The sequence below is a fragment of the Dinoponera quadriceps genome, unplaced genomic scaffold (assembly GCF_001313825.1).
Source record: "Dinoponera quadriceps isolate SergipeBrazil2010 unplaced genomic scaffold, ASM131382v1 scaffold2094, whole genome shotgun sequence".
NCBI classification, from domain to species: domain Eukaryota; kingdom Metazoa; phylum Arthropoda; class Insecta; order Hymenoptera; family Formicidae; genus Dinoponera; species Dinoponera quadriceps.
Genome location: NW_014557105.1, coordinates 392,236 through 409,895, shown reverse-complemented (window position 1 = coordinate 409,895; position 17,660 = coordinate 392,236). Strand labels below are relative to the sequence as shown.

The 17,660-nt window shown below is 46.6% G+C and overlaps 5 protein-coding genes across 14 annotated transcripts in view; 2 read left to right on the top strand and 3 right to left on the bottom strand.

Moving 5' to 3' along the window:
• Positions 1-1,553, top strand: part of LOC106748664 — a 36,689-nt gene extending 35,136 nt beyond the window's left edge. For both annotated transcript variants that reach the window (XM_014627409.1, XM_014627408.1), the window contains one exon: positions 268-1,553. In XM_014627409.1, coding sequence (XP_014482895.1) covers positions 268-339 — 72 coding nt within the window. In that variant the 3' untranslated portion in view covers positions 340-1,553. The remainder of the gene's footprint in view (positions 1-267) is intronic.
• Positions 1,342-5,575, bottom strand: LOC106748661 (geranylgeranyl pyrophosphate synthase). 2 transcript variants are annotated; one of them, XM_014627404.1, is made up of 8 exons: positions 5,350-5,575; positions 4,446-4,600; positions 2,847-2,991; positions 2,641-2,761; positions 2,426-2,565; positions 2,255-2,357; positions 1,821-2,101; positions 1,342-1,732 (listed from the first exon to the last, which is right to left on the bottom strand). In XM_014627404.1, the coding sequence occupies exons 1-7, from the start codon at positions 5,422-5,424 to the stop codon at positions 1,842-1,844; spliced, it is 999 nt and encodes a 332-aa protein (XP_014482890.1). In that variant the 5' UTR covers positions 5,425-5,575; the 3' UTR covers positions 1,342-1,732; positions 1,821-1,841. The 2 variants fall into 2 exon arrangements, with proteins under 2 accessions (XP_014482890.1, XP_014482889.1); XM_014627403.1 differs by having other exon boundaries at positions 1,342-2,101.
• Positions 5,576-5,956: 381 nt separating this feature from the next.
• Positions 5,957-13,032, top strand: LOC106748662 (multivesicular body subunit 12B). 3 transcript variants are annotated; one of them, XM_014627407.1, is made up of 8 exons: positions 5,957-6,195; positions 9,977-10,128; positions 10,917-11,115; positions 11,213-11,357; positions 11,472-11,555; positions 12,161-12,494; positions 12,602-12,652; positions 12,752-13,032. In XM_014627407.1, exons 2-8 carry the CDS (start codon positions 10,003-10,005, stop codon positions 12,785-12,787), a joined length of 975 nt encoding a protein of 324 aa, XP_014482893.1. In that variant the 5' UTR covers positions 5,957-6,195; positions 9,977-10,002; the 3' UTR covers positions 12,788-13,032. The 3 variants fall into 3 exon arrangements, with proteins under 3 accessions (XP_014482893.1, XP_014482891.1, XP_014482892.1); XM_014627405.1 differs by having other exon boundaries at positions 12,599-12,652; XM_014627406.1 differs by lacking the exon at positions 5,957-6,195 and adding an exon at positions 7,298-7,383 and having other exon boundaries at positions 12,599-12,652.
• On the bottom strand, positions 6,202-6,853 carry LOC106748665. 3 transcript variants are annotated; one of them, XR_001374777.1, is made up of 2 exons: positions 6,609-6,700; positions 6,202-6,543 (listed from the first exon to the last, which is right to left on the bottom strand). XR_001374777.1 is itself a non-coding variant. In XM_014627410.1 (2 exons), the coding sequence occupies exons 1-2, from the start codon at positions 6,843-6,845 to the stop codon at positions 6,374-6,376; spliced, it is 390 nt and encodes a 129-aa protein (XP_014482896.1). In that variant the 5' UTR covers positions 6,846-6,853; the 3' UTR covers positions 6,355-6,373. The 3 variants fall into 3 exon arrangements, 1 of the variants encoding a protein (XP_014482896.1); XR_001374778.1 differs by having other exon boundaries at positions 6,202-6,557; positions 6,609-6,693; XM_014627410.1 differs by having other exon boundaries at positions 6,355-6,543; positions 6,626-6,853.
• A 691-nt stretch (positions 13,033-13,723) lies between the features above and the next one.
• Positions 13,724-17,660, bottom strand: part of LOC106748660 — a 41,810-nt gene continuing 37,873 nt past the window's right edge. For all 4 annotated transcript variants that reach the window (XM_014627398.1, XM_014627399.1, XM_014627401.1 and 1 more), the window contains exons 4-5: positions 16,301-17,438; positions 13,724-15,518 (exon numbers count right to left, since the gene is read on the bottom strand). In XM_014627398.1, coding sequence (XP_014482884.1) covers positions 15,108-15,518; positions 16,301-17,438 — 1,549 coding nt within the window. In that variant the 3' untranslated portion in view covers positions 13,724-15,107. The remainder of the gene's footprint in view (positions 15,519-16,300; positions 17,439-17,660) is intronic.

The following is a 17,660-nucleotide window of genomic DNA, read 5'->3' as shown; positions in this document are numbered from 1 at the left end:
TGTTCGCGTGCTAGCGGAAAATCCGTCTCCTGTAGTTTGCGCGATTCCTCCGCTTCACCGGTCTTTCTTAAACTTTCTTAAATGCACATTCCGCTTGCGTAATCCAATCGACGTTTTACGCAACACTGTTACGCACGTACACGCAGATGTTTACGTGACTTGTTTTCCTCCGCTTTTTTCGCAAAATTCATTAGTTATATATTCATTATTTCCCGCGGGCATTTTTTTGCTTGATTAATTCTGCCGATTATTATATACTCCTACGAGGTGACGGAGGTCCTCGACGACGGAGTGTCAGCACCAGGACGCTGTCCCGGGGACAGCGACGGCGAGATATGACACGAGCGACGGCCCTCCTGGGCCAGCGAGTCCGACGAGGACAGCGAGCCGGAACAAAGGACCTGTCAGATCGCCACGCTGTCTTAGTCACCGGCGACGGAAGCGGAGGAAAATCCCTCCCCCGATTCAATCTCGTCCTGCGAGGAGGAGGTGTCGATAGCGCGTCGATGATTCCGCTCGAGGCGAGGATGAGGAACGTACGAGGGCGAGATGACGCCTCTCAGAAGTGCGGGCGGATTAAAGGAACGGGAATTCATCGTGCGAGAGATCCGCAGGGCTAAAGGGATAGAGAGAGACGGAGAGAGAGAGAGAAACGATGATCAGAGAGGGACTGCAAAACGACGATGTGAGGATAAGACGATAATTGGGACTTCTGTTTCTTCGCCGCAGTCTTCTTAATTAAAGACGTCGGAGGCGAGTGTAAAACGTAAAACGTGGTCTACGGTAGGAGTACGTTTATGTGAAAGAATAGTAAAAAATTGACCAATCATATCCGATCATTCTCCTTACATTCGAATATGATTGGTCGATTTCTTATTCTTATTTATTATGATACATACTCCTACTGCCCAGTGTAGACTGCGTTTAACGTGCCTAAAAGTCTTGAGGAATACGTTGAAGTTAAAGAATATGTGCTCATAAGATGGTACATATGTACTTATGTTACATATATTTAAACAATTGCTAAATAACTTGAAATGAACGCGACAGAATCATGATAAGAGACAGGCCAAATGGGAAGATTACACGTCGTATGATGTCATCGATTTCACTGTTATTTCTTGATGGTTAGAACGAGAGGAAAGTTTTCCAAGTATTTTACAAATACGCTCGCTCGATCGCAAGTGCCATTTTACAGGCCGTACTCTTTTGCTTCGACGTATCCCGCAAGAATTTTGGACGCGCAATTTTCTCGCCTCTAACGTTGTCAAGGAGGAAACGACCGCGGCGAGGGACCGTGAGGGCCTTAACGCGCGAAGAAAGAGCGGCTGTACGCGCAAATATTTTTCTTAGATAGAGATACGTCTGTCGGTTGAACCGACGACTCTTTTATGTCATCAATGTATTTCGGAATCATACACAGGTACAAATGTATAATAATAATACTTGTATAACAGCATGACGTACAAAAAACATTTTCGTTCTCGTATGTCGGTAAATGATTGTAACACTCACCGTAAGAAAAACATTGCCAATAAACGATTTCGAACGGGCGACTAATTTTCATTGTGCATTCTCGATCTATATCGGAAACAAGCTGCGTGACAGAGATCGTAATTGTTGGTACATCTAAAGTGCCGATTTACCCCAAAGCATCGATTCCAATGATCATCAACAATGAAAAGAAGGAAGAAACGATAATTATCGATTATCGTCGATCTCGTCCAAAGTTCTGTAAAAGTGCGATGTCCCATTATATTAATTACGCGCTACGAAGAAATCCAACTTCGCAATAGAAAAATATGAAAACAATCCTAAACTTAGAGATTAAGATGTTAGGCTCAGATCCCTAATCCTCGGTTGGGATCGGGTATTTCTTTGACACTGTTGCACTCCTTATCACAGTCCTTGGTAATCTCCAACAAATTGTCCAGGAGTTCGGTCAGCAGCGGGTTGCGGCCCAAGCGTTTGATCTCCCTCCTCGCGTCCGCGTCCAGCTCCAGGATTTTCTTCTTCGTGTAACTGAAGGAACCGAACTTCTCCAGGAGATCCACGAATTTCCGTTTAATCTCGATCTCCTCCGGCCGTTGTTTCAGCAGATCTTTATCGTGTGAGTTTGTTAAGGAAGAAGGAAGTTGACCGCCATTGGCGACGTCGCACTGGAGAGGCAGCTCAGCTGCATTCGGTACAGAACAAATATTTTGCTGTGTAAACGACATGTTCGTCGAAGTATGTACAGTATGCTGAAGGATACTGAGCACTTGCGTGTCCTCGGGATGGGATTGCACCGCGTGAACAATCGGGAAACTGAACTTCCCTTCCGTCAAGTCCTCGCAGAAACCTTTCTTATCGCTGTACTGTGGCACAGATTGATTACGTCACTTCGGATTCGCACGGAGCACTACGGAAATTACCAATCGCTTACCTCTTTCACGCACAAGTTGCAGTAATCGTCGCGTATTTGAAACAAGTATCCCAGAGTGTCCGACAGTGACGAGAGGTCCTCCTCGAATTTCGTGAACAATTGCATTAATCGTACTATCAGCTTGAAGAGGCCGCCGGTCTCTACAAGGTTAATGGATTCTTAACTATATTCTGTGTACACGATCTCACGCCAAATGCGTAGTCATCGTTATTTACTTCTTACTACCGTGATCTTGTACTCAAACTCAGTTGGGCAAATATGGTTATCTCTCCAATAAATATCTGCTCCTTGACCCCTGTGAAGTTCCAGCAACTGCTCGGTGTATACTTTTACCGCCTGGAAAGAGACGACATTGAGCATTTTGAACTATATTAAGATGAGAGAACTGTCGTGAGTATTTGAAATTAATTCAGATGCTCACTTCTGGATGTTGTAAAGCCATTATTTTTTCCAGAGCGATGAACATGGCGTAATTTGATGCGTTTATCGTGTGAGCAGTCCCGTAAACTGAATGAGCCACAGGCATTCCCCTTCTTAACATGGCGTTGTCTTCAATATCATCGATCCTTCGAAAGAGATGTTATATCGGTGCAAAAAATAACTTGACAAAAAAGATATATAGGGGAAGGTGTTACGTGGCCCTTGTAAGTATTACGACCACCTTAATGTCTTCATTATTAGACGTTATATTATAGTGATTGCTTTGTAGAATTATTTAGTAATCCGCTATTACATAATAACACTAATACACAATAGTCGGCATTTATTATAACGCAGTTTTACTTTTGGGCATTTCGAAACGTTTTCAAAGTATATTTTCCTATTTAATTACACATCTTCATTCTTCTTCAACTCGGGCGTGTTGTTATCACACGAATATACGTACACCTGAGTGTTTTGTTCATTGTTTTCATTTCGCTGTACTATCGATCACAGGACTGTCGTTTTTTTACATGCTTCGGAACGAGAGATATGACGAAGTGAATTATAATTCACGTACGTGTAAATGCAAATTCACGCACATAGTAAATGAACAGACAGCAACTAAAATGATATATGTACGTATTAAAATATGCAATGATGTAGTAAGAACTAAATATTCCACTTAAAATTGATTCATTGAATATTTATATTCAACATTTTATATTGAATATTTATATTCATAATTACTTAATAAATCAATAACTCATGTTGAATATAATAATATATTCAACAATATTTTATATCGAATATGAGTTATTGATTTATTAAGTAATTATGAATATAAATATTCAATATAAAATGTTGTTGAATATTTATATTCAACAAGAATTATTGATTTATTAAGTAATTATCTAACACTGTCTTTTTGCGAAGTTTTGCTGCAATCATCCTATGACTGGCCGCACATATATTCGTGTGATAAATCGTACAATACGTTACTCGTATTCAACCTGCATAAAAATGTCATTCTTTTTCAAAAGTGCAAGCAATATGCATATATTAAATATCTTGCTTCATACCTCGTGGATATTACATATATGTTAAGACCGTCTTGAGTTTATCTTCAGATGCTGTACGGCTCATTTGATCGGCTACGAAACATTTCAAGATGAACTTAAGATGGTCTCAAATATAAGATACAACTGAATACCATCCTATAACTATTATAATATAATTGTTGTATAATTTTTAATTTCCAAGTTATATTCCAGCGAGAAATGACTCATCGAATCGATGTCAAATTGACGTCATTTCAGTTATTTTGACATCGATTTGACGAGTCATTTCTCGCTGGGATAGCAGCAACTCAATGTATTGATTATGCAGTTGTGTAGAAATGAACAATAAAAACTGTAATATAACTATAATATAACTGTTTCAACACATTCATTACATAACTTTTATCTCTAAGTTATATAGCAGCAACTGAAAGTGTTGACTGAGTTGTGCTATAAAATATAGGAAGTAATAGAAATGTAAAGTAAAAAATATGTAATTAACAACAAACAAATGAAAATCTGACAAGATAAAAACTTACATAATACTTGCAGTATGTAATATATTCACAATTTCACTAATTTCCTGAAGTTTATCATTTGGTATCTTCAACCAATAATTGAAGGCCTTAGCCATGGTCATTCTAATTGCTTTCCCAGGAGTATTTAGCATGTACGTAAGTGGTTCCAATAATTTCTGCAAAAACATTATGCAATAAAGTTAGTACATAATGTTTTGTTTACTCCAGCACATCAAGGCAACATATTTTCTTCATATGATTTTTGTTGTGAAATGTCACGAAAGTCCCAGTAAGCAAGAAATCATTAAAACAATATTATTACAAACAGATTTTAGAACATGTAACGTTTTCAAATATATAATTCTTAACGATGTATAAAACATTATTAACAATAATTGATCAAAACATTAAAAATAATGTTTTCACATTATGATTTTAATATTCAGAATTATTATATTATCAAATATCAGTTTAGAAACATTTGTAAAATGTTATGTCAAAGTATTGTATATGTATATACGCTGAGCTGTCATGAATCAGCTCCATGATATTTACAATGATATGATAACCAGTAATACCGGCGTATATATTAAAATAACTTTGTTCTTTTTCACTGAACTAGAGCTTGAGCTTAGAGCGAAATTCTCTTCAAATAGAGACTTGAGCCAAATAGAGAATAAGATTTAATCGACGTTGGTACATAAAATACTGACATAAAACGAACAGACCTAATGATACGATACCAATATCATATCAAAACACTCAGGCCATCGGTTCCGAAAAGTCCCGATAATTTATCTAACATCGATATGTCGTCAAAACTGACATATACGGCGCACGAGATCGCTCGAATTGAATTGAAATCATATCCGGCGTTCAGTTTTTAATATTTATTGCAAAATTGAACAACTGATAACGTACTAACCTTATCCTCCTCCATATCGCCGCTATTCGAGTGAAGAAACACTATCTTGTTCGCCTCGGCCTTGTTAAAGGACATTTTGATCGGTTTCTCGCGATGTGACAGACGATAATATTGTGTGCCAGAAAAACAAGATCACTTTCGACCTCTTGGGTATGCGACGTGATCACGTAGACCGAGACCCGTCAGCGCACGACCGTCCCGATCGATGATTAAAAGGCAAGTGGTGTTTGCCAAATGTCAAGCCACAATTGCATCGCGCACGTATAAAGAGCGGGGTTGACGCAACAAGAAATACCGCGCATGCGCGCCGATAGGGAGCTTAAGCGGCGTCCACACGCTCGCGCCACTCACACCGTCTCGACAGTGCTCTCTCCCTCTCTTTCTCGCGATCAACTTCGGAATGCGCCCGACGTCCAATAGAAAGGATCCACTCCACCCGGAGGAATACTTCTCAGCGAATTCGAAGCGAACCTCGGCTCGCTTCCGATCGCGACGCCGTACAGACACACTGTGGAAACGAGAGACGAGACGAAGATCGCCGCGAACTTTACCGAACATCATCGAACGCGACCGAGCGGGCCTCGGCGGCACTCGGCGACTTTTCGAGCAGTTTCGCAACGCGTCTCCTCGCTCGATGGTGATGTGAGCTCCCTCGACGCCGTCGCCGCCGTCGGTTGACGTGTCGTCCGCGTCGCCCGTCGAGAAATATGAAAATCGTCGAGCGGGGTCACGTCGCGTCGTACCGTCGTCGCTGTGTCAGTGCGGAGAGCGTGGCGGTGTGAAGGAGAAGACAACGACGAAGCAGAGGAGAAGGACAAAGGTCGCGGCGCTCCGCCGCGCGATAAGGTCAGCCTCTATCGAGCGCGCTCGGGTCGACGTCGCCCCCGAACGCAGAAAGAGAGAGAGAGAGAATCTTCCGAGTACGGCCGGCCGATCTCGCATGGCCAATAATCTCGGCGAGATTAGAGTGGACGAAGCGTCTTCGCGTCTACACACACACATTTATAGGTCGGACATAATATTCTTAACACAAGAGGTTACACCATTTTCGAGCTTCCCGTGAGAGATACATTGTGTCCAAGGCTGTTATATCACGTCGATTGTGTACACGCGTACTTAACACGTATCCGCGCACAGACCGGACGCAATAGCTTTGTACGCAAAATTGCATCATTTTCGAGCCCCAAGTGTGTCCTGGAAGAGCATAACTTTATGAACTAGTAAGACCATTGTGTTATCTCGGTCATGTATACACGTACATAACACACATCCTCACTTAGGCAGAGCGTGATGCCTCCGAACACCGTTCTCGAAAGATACATCGCGATAGGATGTGATTCCTCGTGCGCCAGCCCACTGCTGTACTGTATGTACTCGCAAACACGTAACACATTCTCACGCAGACCGGAGACATAATACGGTTCGATACGGCGAGTTGCGTCGGAGCTTCCTACGAGAGATACACACACGTTGCGCGCTCCGGAAGGGTATATCATTCTTCGTGTGCCGAGGTTGCCGCTGATGTTACGTCGGTTGTGTACGCGTGACACACATCCGCACGGCTTCTTTCGACGGACTCTCTCTTGCAGGCGAGGCCAAGCACGCCCTTGACGGTTAAACGGCTGAGCGAACCGGCCCCACCGAGGCCGCCTCGGGCGAAAGCATCTCGTGTGTGCGTATCCGGCATTCAGTCTCCCCGTCTAACGTCTGATCGGCCGTTGTCCGCTCGACGCACGACGAAGCGCCGCCGGAGAAGCCGATTCTCCGGGAGGCCTCTCTCTCTCTCTCTCTCTTTTCTTCTCGATCTCCATGCGACGGCCGAGAACCGCAACTGCGAGAAACGTAAACACGCGTCTATTTCGGTACGGCATACCGCGCACCTGGCGCGCGTCGAGCGTTCTGTCGCCCCCAGCTTTGTTTACCCGCCCGAGACGGTCGGTCGGTATGCGAAACGCGATACGGAACGCGTCGATTCTTCCGTGGCAACTTTGCGCTCGCCAAGGTGGTGGGTGGCGGAGATATCGCGAGGATAAGGTATCTGAATCGAGCGATCAAGCGGATTGTCATCGTCCTCCTGGCGTGCGTTGCGACATCAACGACGACGACGCAAAACGTGCGACGATGACTGGCGACACCGTGGCGAGAATGTCCCGTATTTTCCCATGACGATGTCGTTCGCGACGGAGAACTCGCTCGGACGAGTCGCCGGGAGGAGGCCGATGAGAGCTTAATAAGACGCGTGCCGACTTAATTACGGAATTCACGAGTATTCGCGCTTCGAAATATCGCGCATGCGAACGGTTGAAAACGCCTCGACACGGCGTTCTCGATTGTACTCGTTGCTTCTTTGGATTACGTTACGCGAAAGTCTCGGGGTAAGTTCGGTTAATTTTGTTCTGTTCTGATTTTATTCAAGTGCGGACGAGTCGGGCGAATTTGTAGGCATCGGACAAAGTGAGCCTTCTTCGCCTTTCATCGGCCGTTTCGTGTCGTCCATTACTTCTCCGAGAAGGTATTGAGTTGTTCGATAAATTCGTGGAAATTCTTACGATAAATTCGAAGTCGATCTTTTTACAGCCGGACAGGGGTTTAATTTGTTTTTGTTTCGTTTTATTTTCGATAGCAGGTCACCGGAGAAAAACGGTCGATGCGTTATTGAGCGATTGCCCCGATTACAAAAGCGGCGAGCTTGAATCCTACAAGTTTATCGAACGATCTTAGGACTCGGTGATCACAAAATTCGCAGCCGTTCGAAATTTGTCTTACGTTATAAATGTTGACCGGTGGGAGGTCCGGCGAAACGACGATTGTCGGTCTGTTCCAAACATTCTTCCCCGGCACTTTTGCCGCCCTCCACGTCTTCTTTTAATAGTTTCGAGCTAATAGATACCCACCACCAGTTGAGACATTTGTTTGTTTTTATGAACGACAGCGGGGAGGCGGGGTATCGAGGGACTCCCGGCGATGGTCACGCGGTCTGAGAGATCGCGCTTTATACATTAAGTCTCGACGAAGCTCTGACATTCAGCAGACCAAGCTCTCACGGGTCTATCTAATCGTTCGCATCGCATGCGGATGTGCACATATACGTTATGATTATCGATTATTCGGCTAATCAATAATTTTCATACTGCTTGACTGACGTATCTTATCGTATTATGTATCACATCGTACTGTAACTTTTATTCAGACGCGATAGGAGCGATCAGAGAGTCCAGCGATTTTCGACCTGATAAAAGCTCACTTTATTAAGGCTTTATTAGAACTTGCAAAGCTGAGAAGGAAATTGGAGTAGAGAGAGAGAGAGAGAGAGAGAGAGAGAGAACCGAGTCTCAGGGGTTACGTAAATTTTGTCGTACAAACCGGCGATCAGATCGAATAAAAAATCGGATTGGCAATCTGACGTGGGAATTTGAACTGAAAGATAAACTCCATCTCTGATGGAAAATTTAAATAAATTAATTAGACGATAATTGGGACCGATAATGTCTGGCCAGGTCGGCTTTTCGATCGCCTCGAACTAAATTCGAAGCTCGCACAAACGGGAGACTTCCGAGCGAACGTTCGAAATTCCCTGGGAGAATCAGGGCGGTTAGTTCACAAGTACAAGTTAGTTCACAACTCTGAAGTGGATGGTTCGTTTAACTCGATTCGAGTTGTTTCGGCGGACCTTTTCTACACAACACGACGATGTACATCACTCTCGACCACGTTGCAACGTTTTTTCACGAACACACACGTACACACACACAGAGATCGCCGACGTGCGTCCCACTTTACGTTCTTTCTCTCCTCTCTCTCTCTCTCCATCTCGCCTTCCTCGTTCGACCCTTCAACTCAGCTTGTTAATTCATACTAGACCAGTCGAACTCCCCCCGGCATTGTCGGCAACAACGAAGACGACTCACTCGCACTCCTCCTCGCTAATAGGATTTCACAACGACGACGTAGAGGAGGGACGTAAATTTCCGGCGCGCGATTGTCCCGGACGCCGAGGCAACGGATCGATTACCATTGTGATCGTAATTAACGGCGATAATTAACGCAGCTCGCCCACACACGGGAACTCCACGAAGCAATTAAAGCGCCGTATCTCGCGATAAGAACACTGACCGGTCGGCCTTTACAACTCCCGTTTTCCCCCGTGGAAACTCGCGGCTCCCGCATCGATTAACGAGCAGTGCGCAGAGGTGCTGCAGCAAGAGAGAGAGAGAGACGGGCAACGTTCGATCGCTACGTCGGCGGGATTAACGAGTCCGATTTCATAGCCGATCGCTTACGGCCTGCCCGCCGTAGCGGAGAATCTCGGTCACGTTAAGCGTATTTTTGGCGCGATGATCCCGCGTCCCGGGTGTTTCCACGGGGGAAACGGCCGTCCCAAAAGCCCGATTATACCCTGTCGCGTATCGGCTTTTGAATCGCTCGTTATCTGTTATTGACGACGACAACGACGATGACGCCTCTTTGTATTATCTAATCTCGCCCGCGACAAATATTCAGCGAGAGGCTTTCGAAGTCACTCTCGAATCGCCGATCTCGTCGCTATTGCTCGCTGAAATTGCGCGCGTGAATTCGCACGGTGTGACGCGCTCTCGTCGAATCCCCCTGATGATGTGTGAATCGGCAGGTAACGAGCGGGAGGATCACCCAGAGATGTCGAAGAAGGTCAACTGCAAGATGTTGGTTCATCAGCTGTCGTCCGTGTTGCCGGACGACAGGCCAATAACTGCCATTGGCGTCGTCGAGGACGTCGACAAGTGTCCGCCGAACTTCACAGTGGTATGAGCGAGTTGCGTCTCTGTCCGATCTCGTCGGGCGATTTCGCCGAAGACGATGCTAGACGATGTACACAGAGAATAAGGTTTCTTTAGATTTTAGTACTCCTATTTAGTCGACTAAAATTTGTTTCACGGAAACAACATGTACGAAGTATTATTCGTTGGAGTAAACATTTCATCGTCTTATGTATCTTAAATAATATCTTTCGATCCGAATGAAATATGATTTGGTTAAAATAAATATGTAAGACGAAACAAATAATTTCTTTATAAACGAATTACCTTTCGTTTCAAATTTTTTCTTTAAGGTAAAGATACATATTCGTCAAGAAAGTCTGGCAATCGTATTTGTTAATCGAAATATTAGTTTCTTTGGAGCATGTCGATAGTGAAATTTGTTTGGATGCGATAGAATTGATTAAGTTTGAAGAAATCTTTTTCTCAGTGTACAAATAAGCGTGATGATACACTGAGAAAAGAAAATGACTCAACGAGGTTTTGTTTATACGAGTAAATTTCTTCTCAAGTTTGTCCAGTCCGCTGAACAAATTATACGGTCGCTGTGACGAGTCAGCGATTTCTTGTTCAGTGGACGCAATGTTTTTTTTTTGCGTGAAGGTGACCGGTGCTTTTCTTTTTCTCAGTGTACTGACCGATACCACCCGGTAAATATCAACTAACGATAACGCGTCAAAGTATGATCGAGCTATTTATATTTATTAATTATAACATCGATGTAATGTTATTGTTGATTAATGTTCATCGGGTGATAATCACGCAACGTTTCAGGTGTCGAGGACGTACGACCAGGATACGGACGCGGACCTATGGAGAGAAAGTGGACTGTTCATAAAGAAAAAGGGCAGATACATCTGCTTCTCCAAGACTGAGGGCCAATCGGATTGCGTGGTCGAGGATATCGTGGTGATCAACGAGCGCGACACCCCGCCGGATGGCTACTGCATGATCTCGTACACCGTGGATTCGAGTGAGTTCTCGCTGTTGACCTTATCGGCTGTCCTTATCTGTCTATCTGCCTCCTGACGGATCATCCGTCGATGCTTAATCACGGCGGGGCTTTGCAGGGCAGAAGGCGTGGCGGAAGAAACAGGTGTGCTATAAACTTAGGAGTAAGGACCTCTGCGAGAAAGCGGTCACGGATATCATAATATGCAGCAGGATAATTCACAAGGATTCCAAGATAGCTCCCATTGGCTTCTCCGCTGCTGGGTAAGCCTCGTTATCTCGTGATGTCACCGATTTAATCCTACGCCTCTCGCACGACATTCCTGTAACCCACGGCTCCTCGGTGTCTCACCGACGTGCGTCTTCCGCTTCTTTCAGCATCATCAACGGCGTTCGCGTGTGCTACAAGACGGTGGATATCACAAATGCGAACTCGAACTCGCAGTCGTACGTTAATATAGAGTGAGTCATCGCGTTTGTTCCGCGTCGGACAAAGGCATATGTTGATCTTGCACCGAGCTGATCCCGCACGATACGGCGGATGTAGGTCAATGTTGGATATATCGCCCGTTGGGTCGATATGTTGGGCTGATAGGATATTCTTGCCCGAGAAGGATGGGAATTGAGGAAATCCGTGCGAAAAGTTATGAAATTCGCACGAAAGGAAGTGAAGAAATTTGCGCGGAAAAGAACTCGGAAATTTATAGAAAAACTTGAGAAACTGAGAGATTCGTGCGAAATAACTGAAGAGATTCGGGCGGAAGAAAAATTCTGAACTCATACAAGAAGAAATTCAAAAATTTATATAAGAAAAGAATTGAGAGATCTGTACGAAGCGAACTTAAGGAATTCGTGCAAGAAGAAAAATAAAAAAAATATACATACAAGATAATTAAGAGAGTTGCAATAAAACAGATTTAAAAATTTCGTATGGAGTGGAATTAAGAGATTAGTAAATATACGTTAATTCCCCATCTCGGCGGACGTTGATGTACATCTGCTACGCGCGTTTATCGCGCGGGATCGGCTGGCTATAAGCAAACATCTGACCGACGCCTCTTCCGTAGCTTACTACAAAGCGCTTCTCCGAATCCATCGAACGGGACCCCTCACCGAGCAGCCCCGGAGCGGCCGCCGAAACCAAAGTTCTCACCAAAGCCGGCGAACGGGATCTACCCGCAAATCGGCGGCGCGGCGGCCAAGGACGGGGACGAGCCGGGCGATCGAGATTACGAGGTCCTCTCTCCTAGCGCGAGGATCAGGCCGACCAGGCCCGCGCCTCAACCGCCCACGTCATCGGGGTCGACGCCCATCTACGGCACGCTTCCGGGATCGTCCGATCTCGACGGAGTCCCGTTTGCGCTTAATCCACGTCTCACCGCTCATTCGGATTCCGCGAGCGTGAGTATGCGCCGGCTTGCACTCGCGGAGGAGCCGATGCTTCTCTCTTAACGACCACGCATTTATTATCACTATCTTTAACGATGGTTTCTCTTCCTCCGTAGCAGAACAAACTTCCCGTCATCAAGGTGTGGACGCAGAAGGAGCTGGACAGAGAGGTAGATAGTGATTTTTTTGCTCTCGCGAGAAGACACGTCGTGCCTTCTTCCTCCTCCTCTTGTTACATGCCGGAAGTAATCGACACGTTATGCTTGCAGTTCTTCTACGACTTCCGCGCGGAAAGGGAGACTTGAGGGAGGTGCGGAGGGTGTGCCAAAACTGGCTCTTCACGAGCAGCTACCGAACGTTCCCCTCCGCCGTTCGTTCGTGCCGACCCGTAACATTAGCCAAGCGTAATGGAGTGCCTGAACGAGTGATTTATACTAACCCCCTGCGAGAATGAAAGCCCGCGACGCGCTTGAAAATAATCGGGGGAATAAAGTTTAACTATATCTGAAAGAAGAAAGAAAGAACGAAATAGAAATTTTACTCGATGTAACAGCGTTTCTTCCCGCTCTTCCACGTTCCCGTGTTTCTAGATTTTGATACCGGCGACAGCGTTGTATTTTTATAGACTTGCGTTGTATTTTTTGATAGAGATAGCAGAGATTATACTTGTATGTATATGTACACACGACTTGTATCATACGTTCGAGATCTTCAGTCGGAGCGTCCGGATCCTACCGGCGTCACATATCTGCGCTTCCGCCGCGCGAACGAACTCGCCGAACACGGCGACACCCGCGTGTCGACTCTACGATTTTTCGGAGAACCCTCGCGCCGATAAGCCCGGGTCTACAGTAGGTGTACGGCTAGCCTTTAACCCGGGTCTACGATAAGTGTGGTCATCCTTTGGTCTTTCGCTCGGAGCAATGAAATCTAACGTGATCAACGACATGTTCCTCGCACCGCCAGAAGCACAGCAGCGCTTGGATTCTCGGAATTGCGACGTCTTGTAGCACCGGAAATGCTTCTTGCTGGAAATTGTGTTACAATTTTGTGCTTGGGGACGAAAGGCTACAGACTTACTACACTTCTTGCAGATCCGGACTTCCCTTTGTTCTGAGCAATAAAATGTAAAACGTGGTTAACGACGAAAGGGCATTTCGTAGCGTTTTTAATAGCTTAGAGCAGAATACTTAAAGGTTTCCCCCACTGTAGATCCAGCCTAAAGAGTCATTTAGCTTGGGTTTTTTCTCCTTTCGCACCTTTTTGTCGCACACTGAACGTACACCGATTCCTTCTCACACGGAGACTCGACACGAACGCTTGTACAATAATTCTTCATCGAGGTGTTCCTCATGCTTTTTTTTCCACGTGCAACCAAGCACGGTCGTTTCATTCAATAGTTACGAGCTTTTCGTTTTCAAACACTAGCACGGATTATTCTCTGAGACTGCGTCTTGTTTCACGCGTTCTCCTCCTTCCGCGGATAAACGAGAGCAGCGCGATTGTTTCGACGTCGGCGGAACGAGATGAGACTCATCCCCCCCTCCCCCCTCCGAAACTCTTCGTATCGTTTTATATATTGTATACTTCTTGCGTAAGCGTCACATTGCGTAAATTTTCTCGATTGATCGCACACGATTGTAATTTATCATAGAGACCTATATGTAAAACGATAGTTTAATAAAAGATCATGCGAATGAAAACTCGCCGATTGTTTGCATCTTGGTAGAGTTTGTAAGTTTTGGAAATCGTCTTTCCCACATTTTTTCCACGGATTTTCTCGATCTCCGTCCCAACGGCGCAGAACATCGTTCGAGAGAATTCACGTGTGTTCGATTGAGAAATCTGCCATATGTATTTTTTCCGGTGTGGAAGATGAGAAGGCGAAAACCCGCCGAAAAGAATGGGGAAAAGCAAGGTTTCTTCCGAAATTGTCAATATATCTTGGTGTGTTCATTCGACGAATGATGAAATAATGACGGCGGCAAGCGGTCGTTTCGCCTTTCATTATTTTCTCGCGCGGATATATAATGTAATATAACGTTTTGCCAAATGAACATTCCATATCGAACTTCCAAACGAGTTATATTTTCCGCTTACAGATACCGTACAAGGGTTCGTATATAAATAATTTCACAGCAAGAACAACTGAATCAACGTTGCGTATTCGTAAACGTCTCCCCTCTCTCTCTCTCTCTCTCGACGGGTGATACAAAATAAATTAACCGATCCCGGAAACTCCAAACGCGGCGATCGCTTTTTGTCCTGCGTCGTCGAGATTCTCAGGGACGACTTTATCATTAGACATTATATTAAAGATAACACGTTTTCACGTTGCGCGCGTTTCACAAGCGAGCAATTTGCTAAGGCAAAACGCTCGTGAAAGAGCTCGCTTCCGTCGCGACGAAACGTTCCTCCCGCGCGCGACACCGCCGTGCCGTCGAATTCCACTTTGCACTTCAAGGAGGGGAGTCACTCGCGTTTGAAAAGCGTACACAACGAGGAGAAGATGCGCGTCAGGCGACGCTCGGGCGACTCTCAGGATCTCCGGAGCGTCTTTATCGGCGAGTTGTCGGCCGAGACGGCGGGTCGGAAGATCTTGCCCGGCAGGACATTGGCCAGCCGTCAGACAAACGGTCCTGTCCAGTGCCTGACGTGCGTGGTGGTGTTGCTGGCGGTCGACTGCACCCCGTGCCTCTCCAGCACCGCCGTCGCCTTGATCCTGCTCTTGTACTTCACGTCCTTCGGCTTCAGCATGCTCTTGTGGTTGCTCAGCAGCCTGGACGGTGTGAGGATCGACTTGTTGCTGAGGCCGGTCGCCTCCAGGAAGTGATCGTAACCGCTGTTCCCGGATTCGCCGCTGCTGCCGGGTGCGTTGTTGTTGTCTTTGGCGATGCTGCTCTCGGTCTGGCCGGGATTATTGAGCGAGGACTGGCTCAGCCTCTCGGAGCCGTCGCCTTCGGGCCGATCCGGATCGTCCGACAGGTCGCACTCGTCCAGGTTGAACTCCTCGAAGTTCTGCCGTATGTCGAAGTCCTGAGGAGAAGATAGATTCTGTGTCCTTTTGTCCATGTGCTTAGTTTGATTAGTTGCTCGAATATCGGCCGTCCCAATATCGACATCGAGATCGACCTCGACTACGCCGAGACAATACGAAAAATGTAACCAAGCGATGATGGGAGATATGAAAAGGATATATAAGAGATGTAAACAATACATAAAAGATATAAGGATTACGAAAAGATATAAAAAAGTGTATGTAAGATAAAAAGAGCAAACAAAGATTATTATTCGATAAGTTAAGACTCATTGTTTCCTCGCTGCAGTCTTGCTCGATGACGTCGGAAGCGAGAAAACGCTTGAATATCAAACTTCGAACAAGGTTGCAAAATACGTTGAAACAAAAAGAGACGTCGATAATATCACACACTTGCGGTTGACTGACACTGCAAAATATTTCGGAATTTCCTCCCGCTCTGACAATCAATAAACAGCCGTAAAATGAACGTGACATGCAAATCCCCCTTCCCAGCCCTATCTTTTTTCATGATTCCGTCGTGTTAATTCTACGGCTCTTTCGACATCGACGTATTTTGGGTACATATTTTCTCGCTTCTGACGTTATTAACCAAGATGGCTGTCGTGAGGAGACGGGAGTCTTGATTAATCAATTAACACCGTACAAGATGTTCTCTGATGATCTGGTTGAAGTGACTTTTGTAAAGAGAACTCGATAAAAAGAAAGTTCCGATTCACGAATTTGTTCTACGCCGACGGTCTCGCAGTGCGTCGTCTTCCTGCCGTGAGAAAAAACCTACGTGCTCGAGTTCGGCGTGTCGCTCCCTCGCGCGAGACCTGTCCCCCCTGGTCGCCTGTTCCTCGGGGTCGCCGATCTTGAACTCTTCGAAGTGCCTGACGATACTCGTCACTCGCGCCGCGCCCTTCGGCTGGTCCGGTTCCTTATGCCTGGCCTGGAAGGACGATCGCACGTGGTTGAACCTGCTCTTCCAGAAGCCGGCCTCCTCGCGGCCGCTCGCTTCCCTCGTGGAGCTCCTGGTCGAGCTCCTGACCGAGCCCTTCGCCTCGTCCAGGTTCAAGCTTCTCGCCGCTTTCGAGCTCGACGACGACAGCAACTCGAGGATGCCTCTTCTCGCGGAATCCGCGCCTCCGGAGTCCTGCTGCTGAGACCTCTTCTCGTCGATCAGGAAGGACGGGCTCGGGATCTTCTTCAGGGTGAGCGTGTTGTTGCGGAACTGCGGCTTCGGCGGCAACGCCGGCGGCGTCCTCGGCGGGGTCGGCGAGGTCGGTGTCGTCGTCGTCACCTCCGGCAGCGACTCGATGTCCTCGTAGTCGAGATTCGTCGAGCGCGGCCTGGCGATGGTCAAGCCCCTGGCGGACATCTGCAGGCAAGCCTTCTCCTCGATCCTCTCCATCTTCAAGGGCGGATTGCTCGCTTGGGATTTCGGCAGGAACTGCCTGGCCTCTTCGACCTTGGGCTCGATGATGACCAACGGGATCGCCTTCGAGTCCTTGGGATCGTCGTCCGGCTCTTTCTGGACGATCCTCATGCCGAACTCGTCCTCGGACGCGCTGCCCTCGTTCTCCCGGGCCTCGTCCTCCCGTGGCGACTCCTTGTTGTCCACGGTGGACTCCTCGGAGTTCCTCCTCTCCATCTCGGAGCCGACGGACTCGATGTCGGACAACCTGGCCGGCTGGAAGCGCACGATCCTGCCGCGATGCTTGAATCGCCGCGGCGCCGACAGCACGTTCTCCTCCTCCTCCATGTCGCGCAGCAGGATCTGGTTGACGCACTCCAGAACGGAGTTGTGGTTGCCGTTCGGCCTGTAGACGTTGTGCCGGAACATGTCGTCGTTCAGTCTGTCCTCGTCGGGGTCGCTGTACCAGTTGATGCTGGTGTCCTCCACGGTCACCTCGGGCGGCTCGATCTTCGTCTCGCTGCGAGAAGAAGATTCCAGAATTCAGGAATATAATTCAGAAATATCCCGGAAATATAACACTACTTCCCAACGCTCTATTTCCGCTCTATTCCCGCGGGAAGTGATCCTGACTCGGCGAATAATTTCGGAAAATAATGTCGAAACTTGCAGAAATCTATCCGACGGAGATGAGTAACGGGTAATTCAAGGAAAACTCCTGCCGCAGAGACGCTTACGGAAG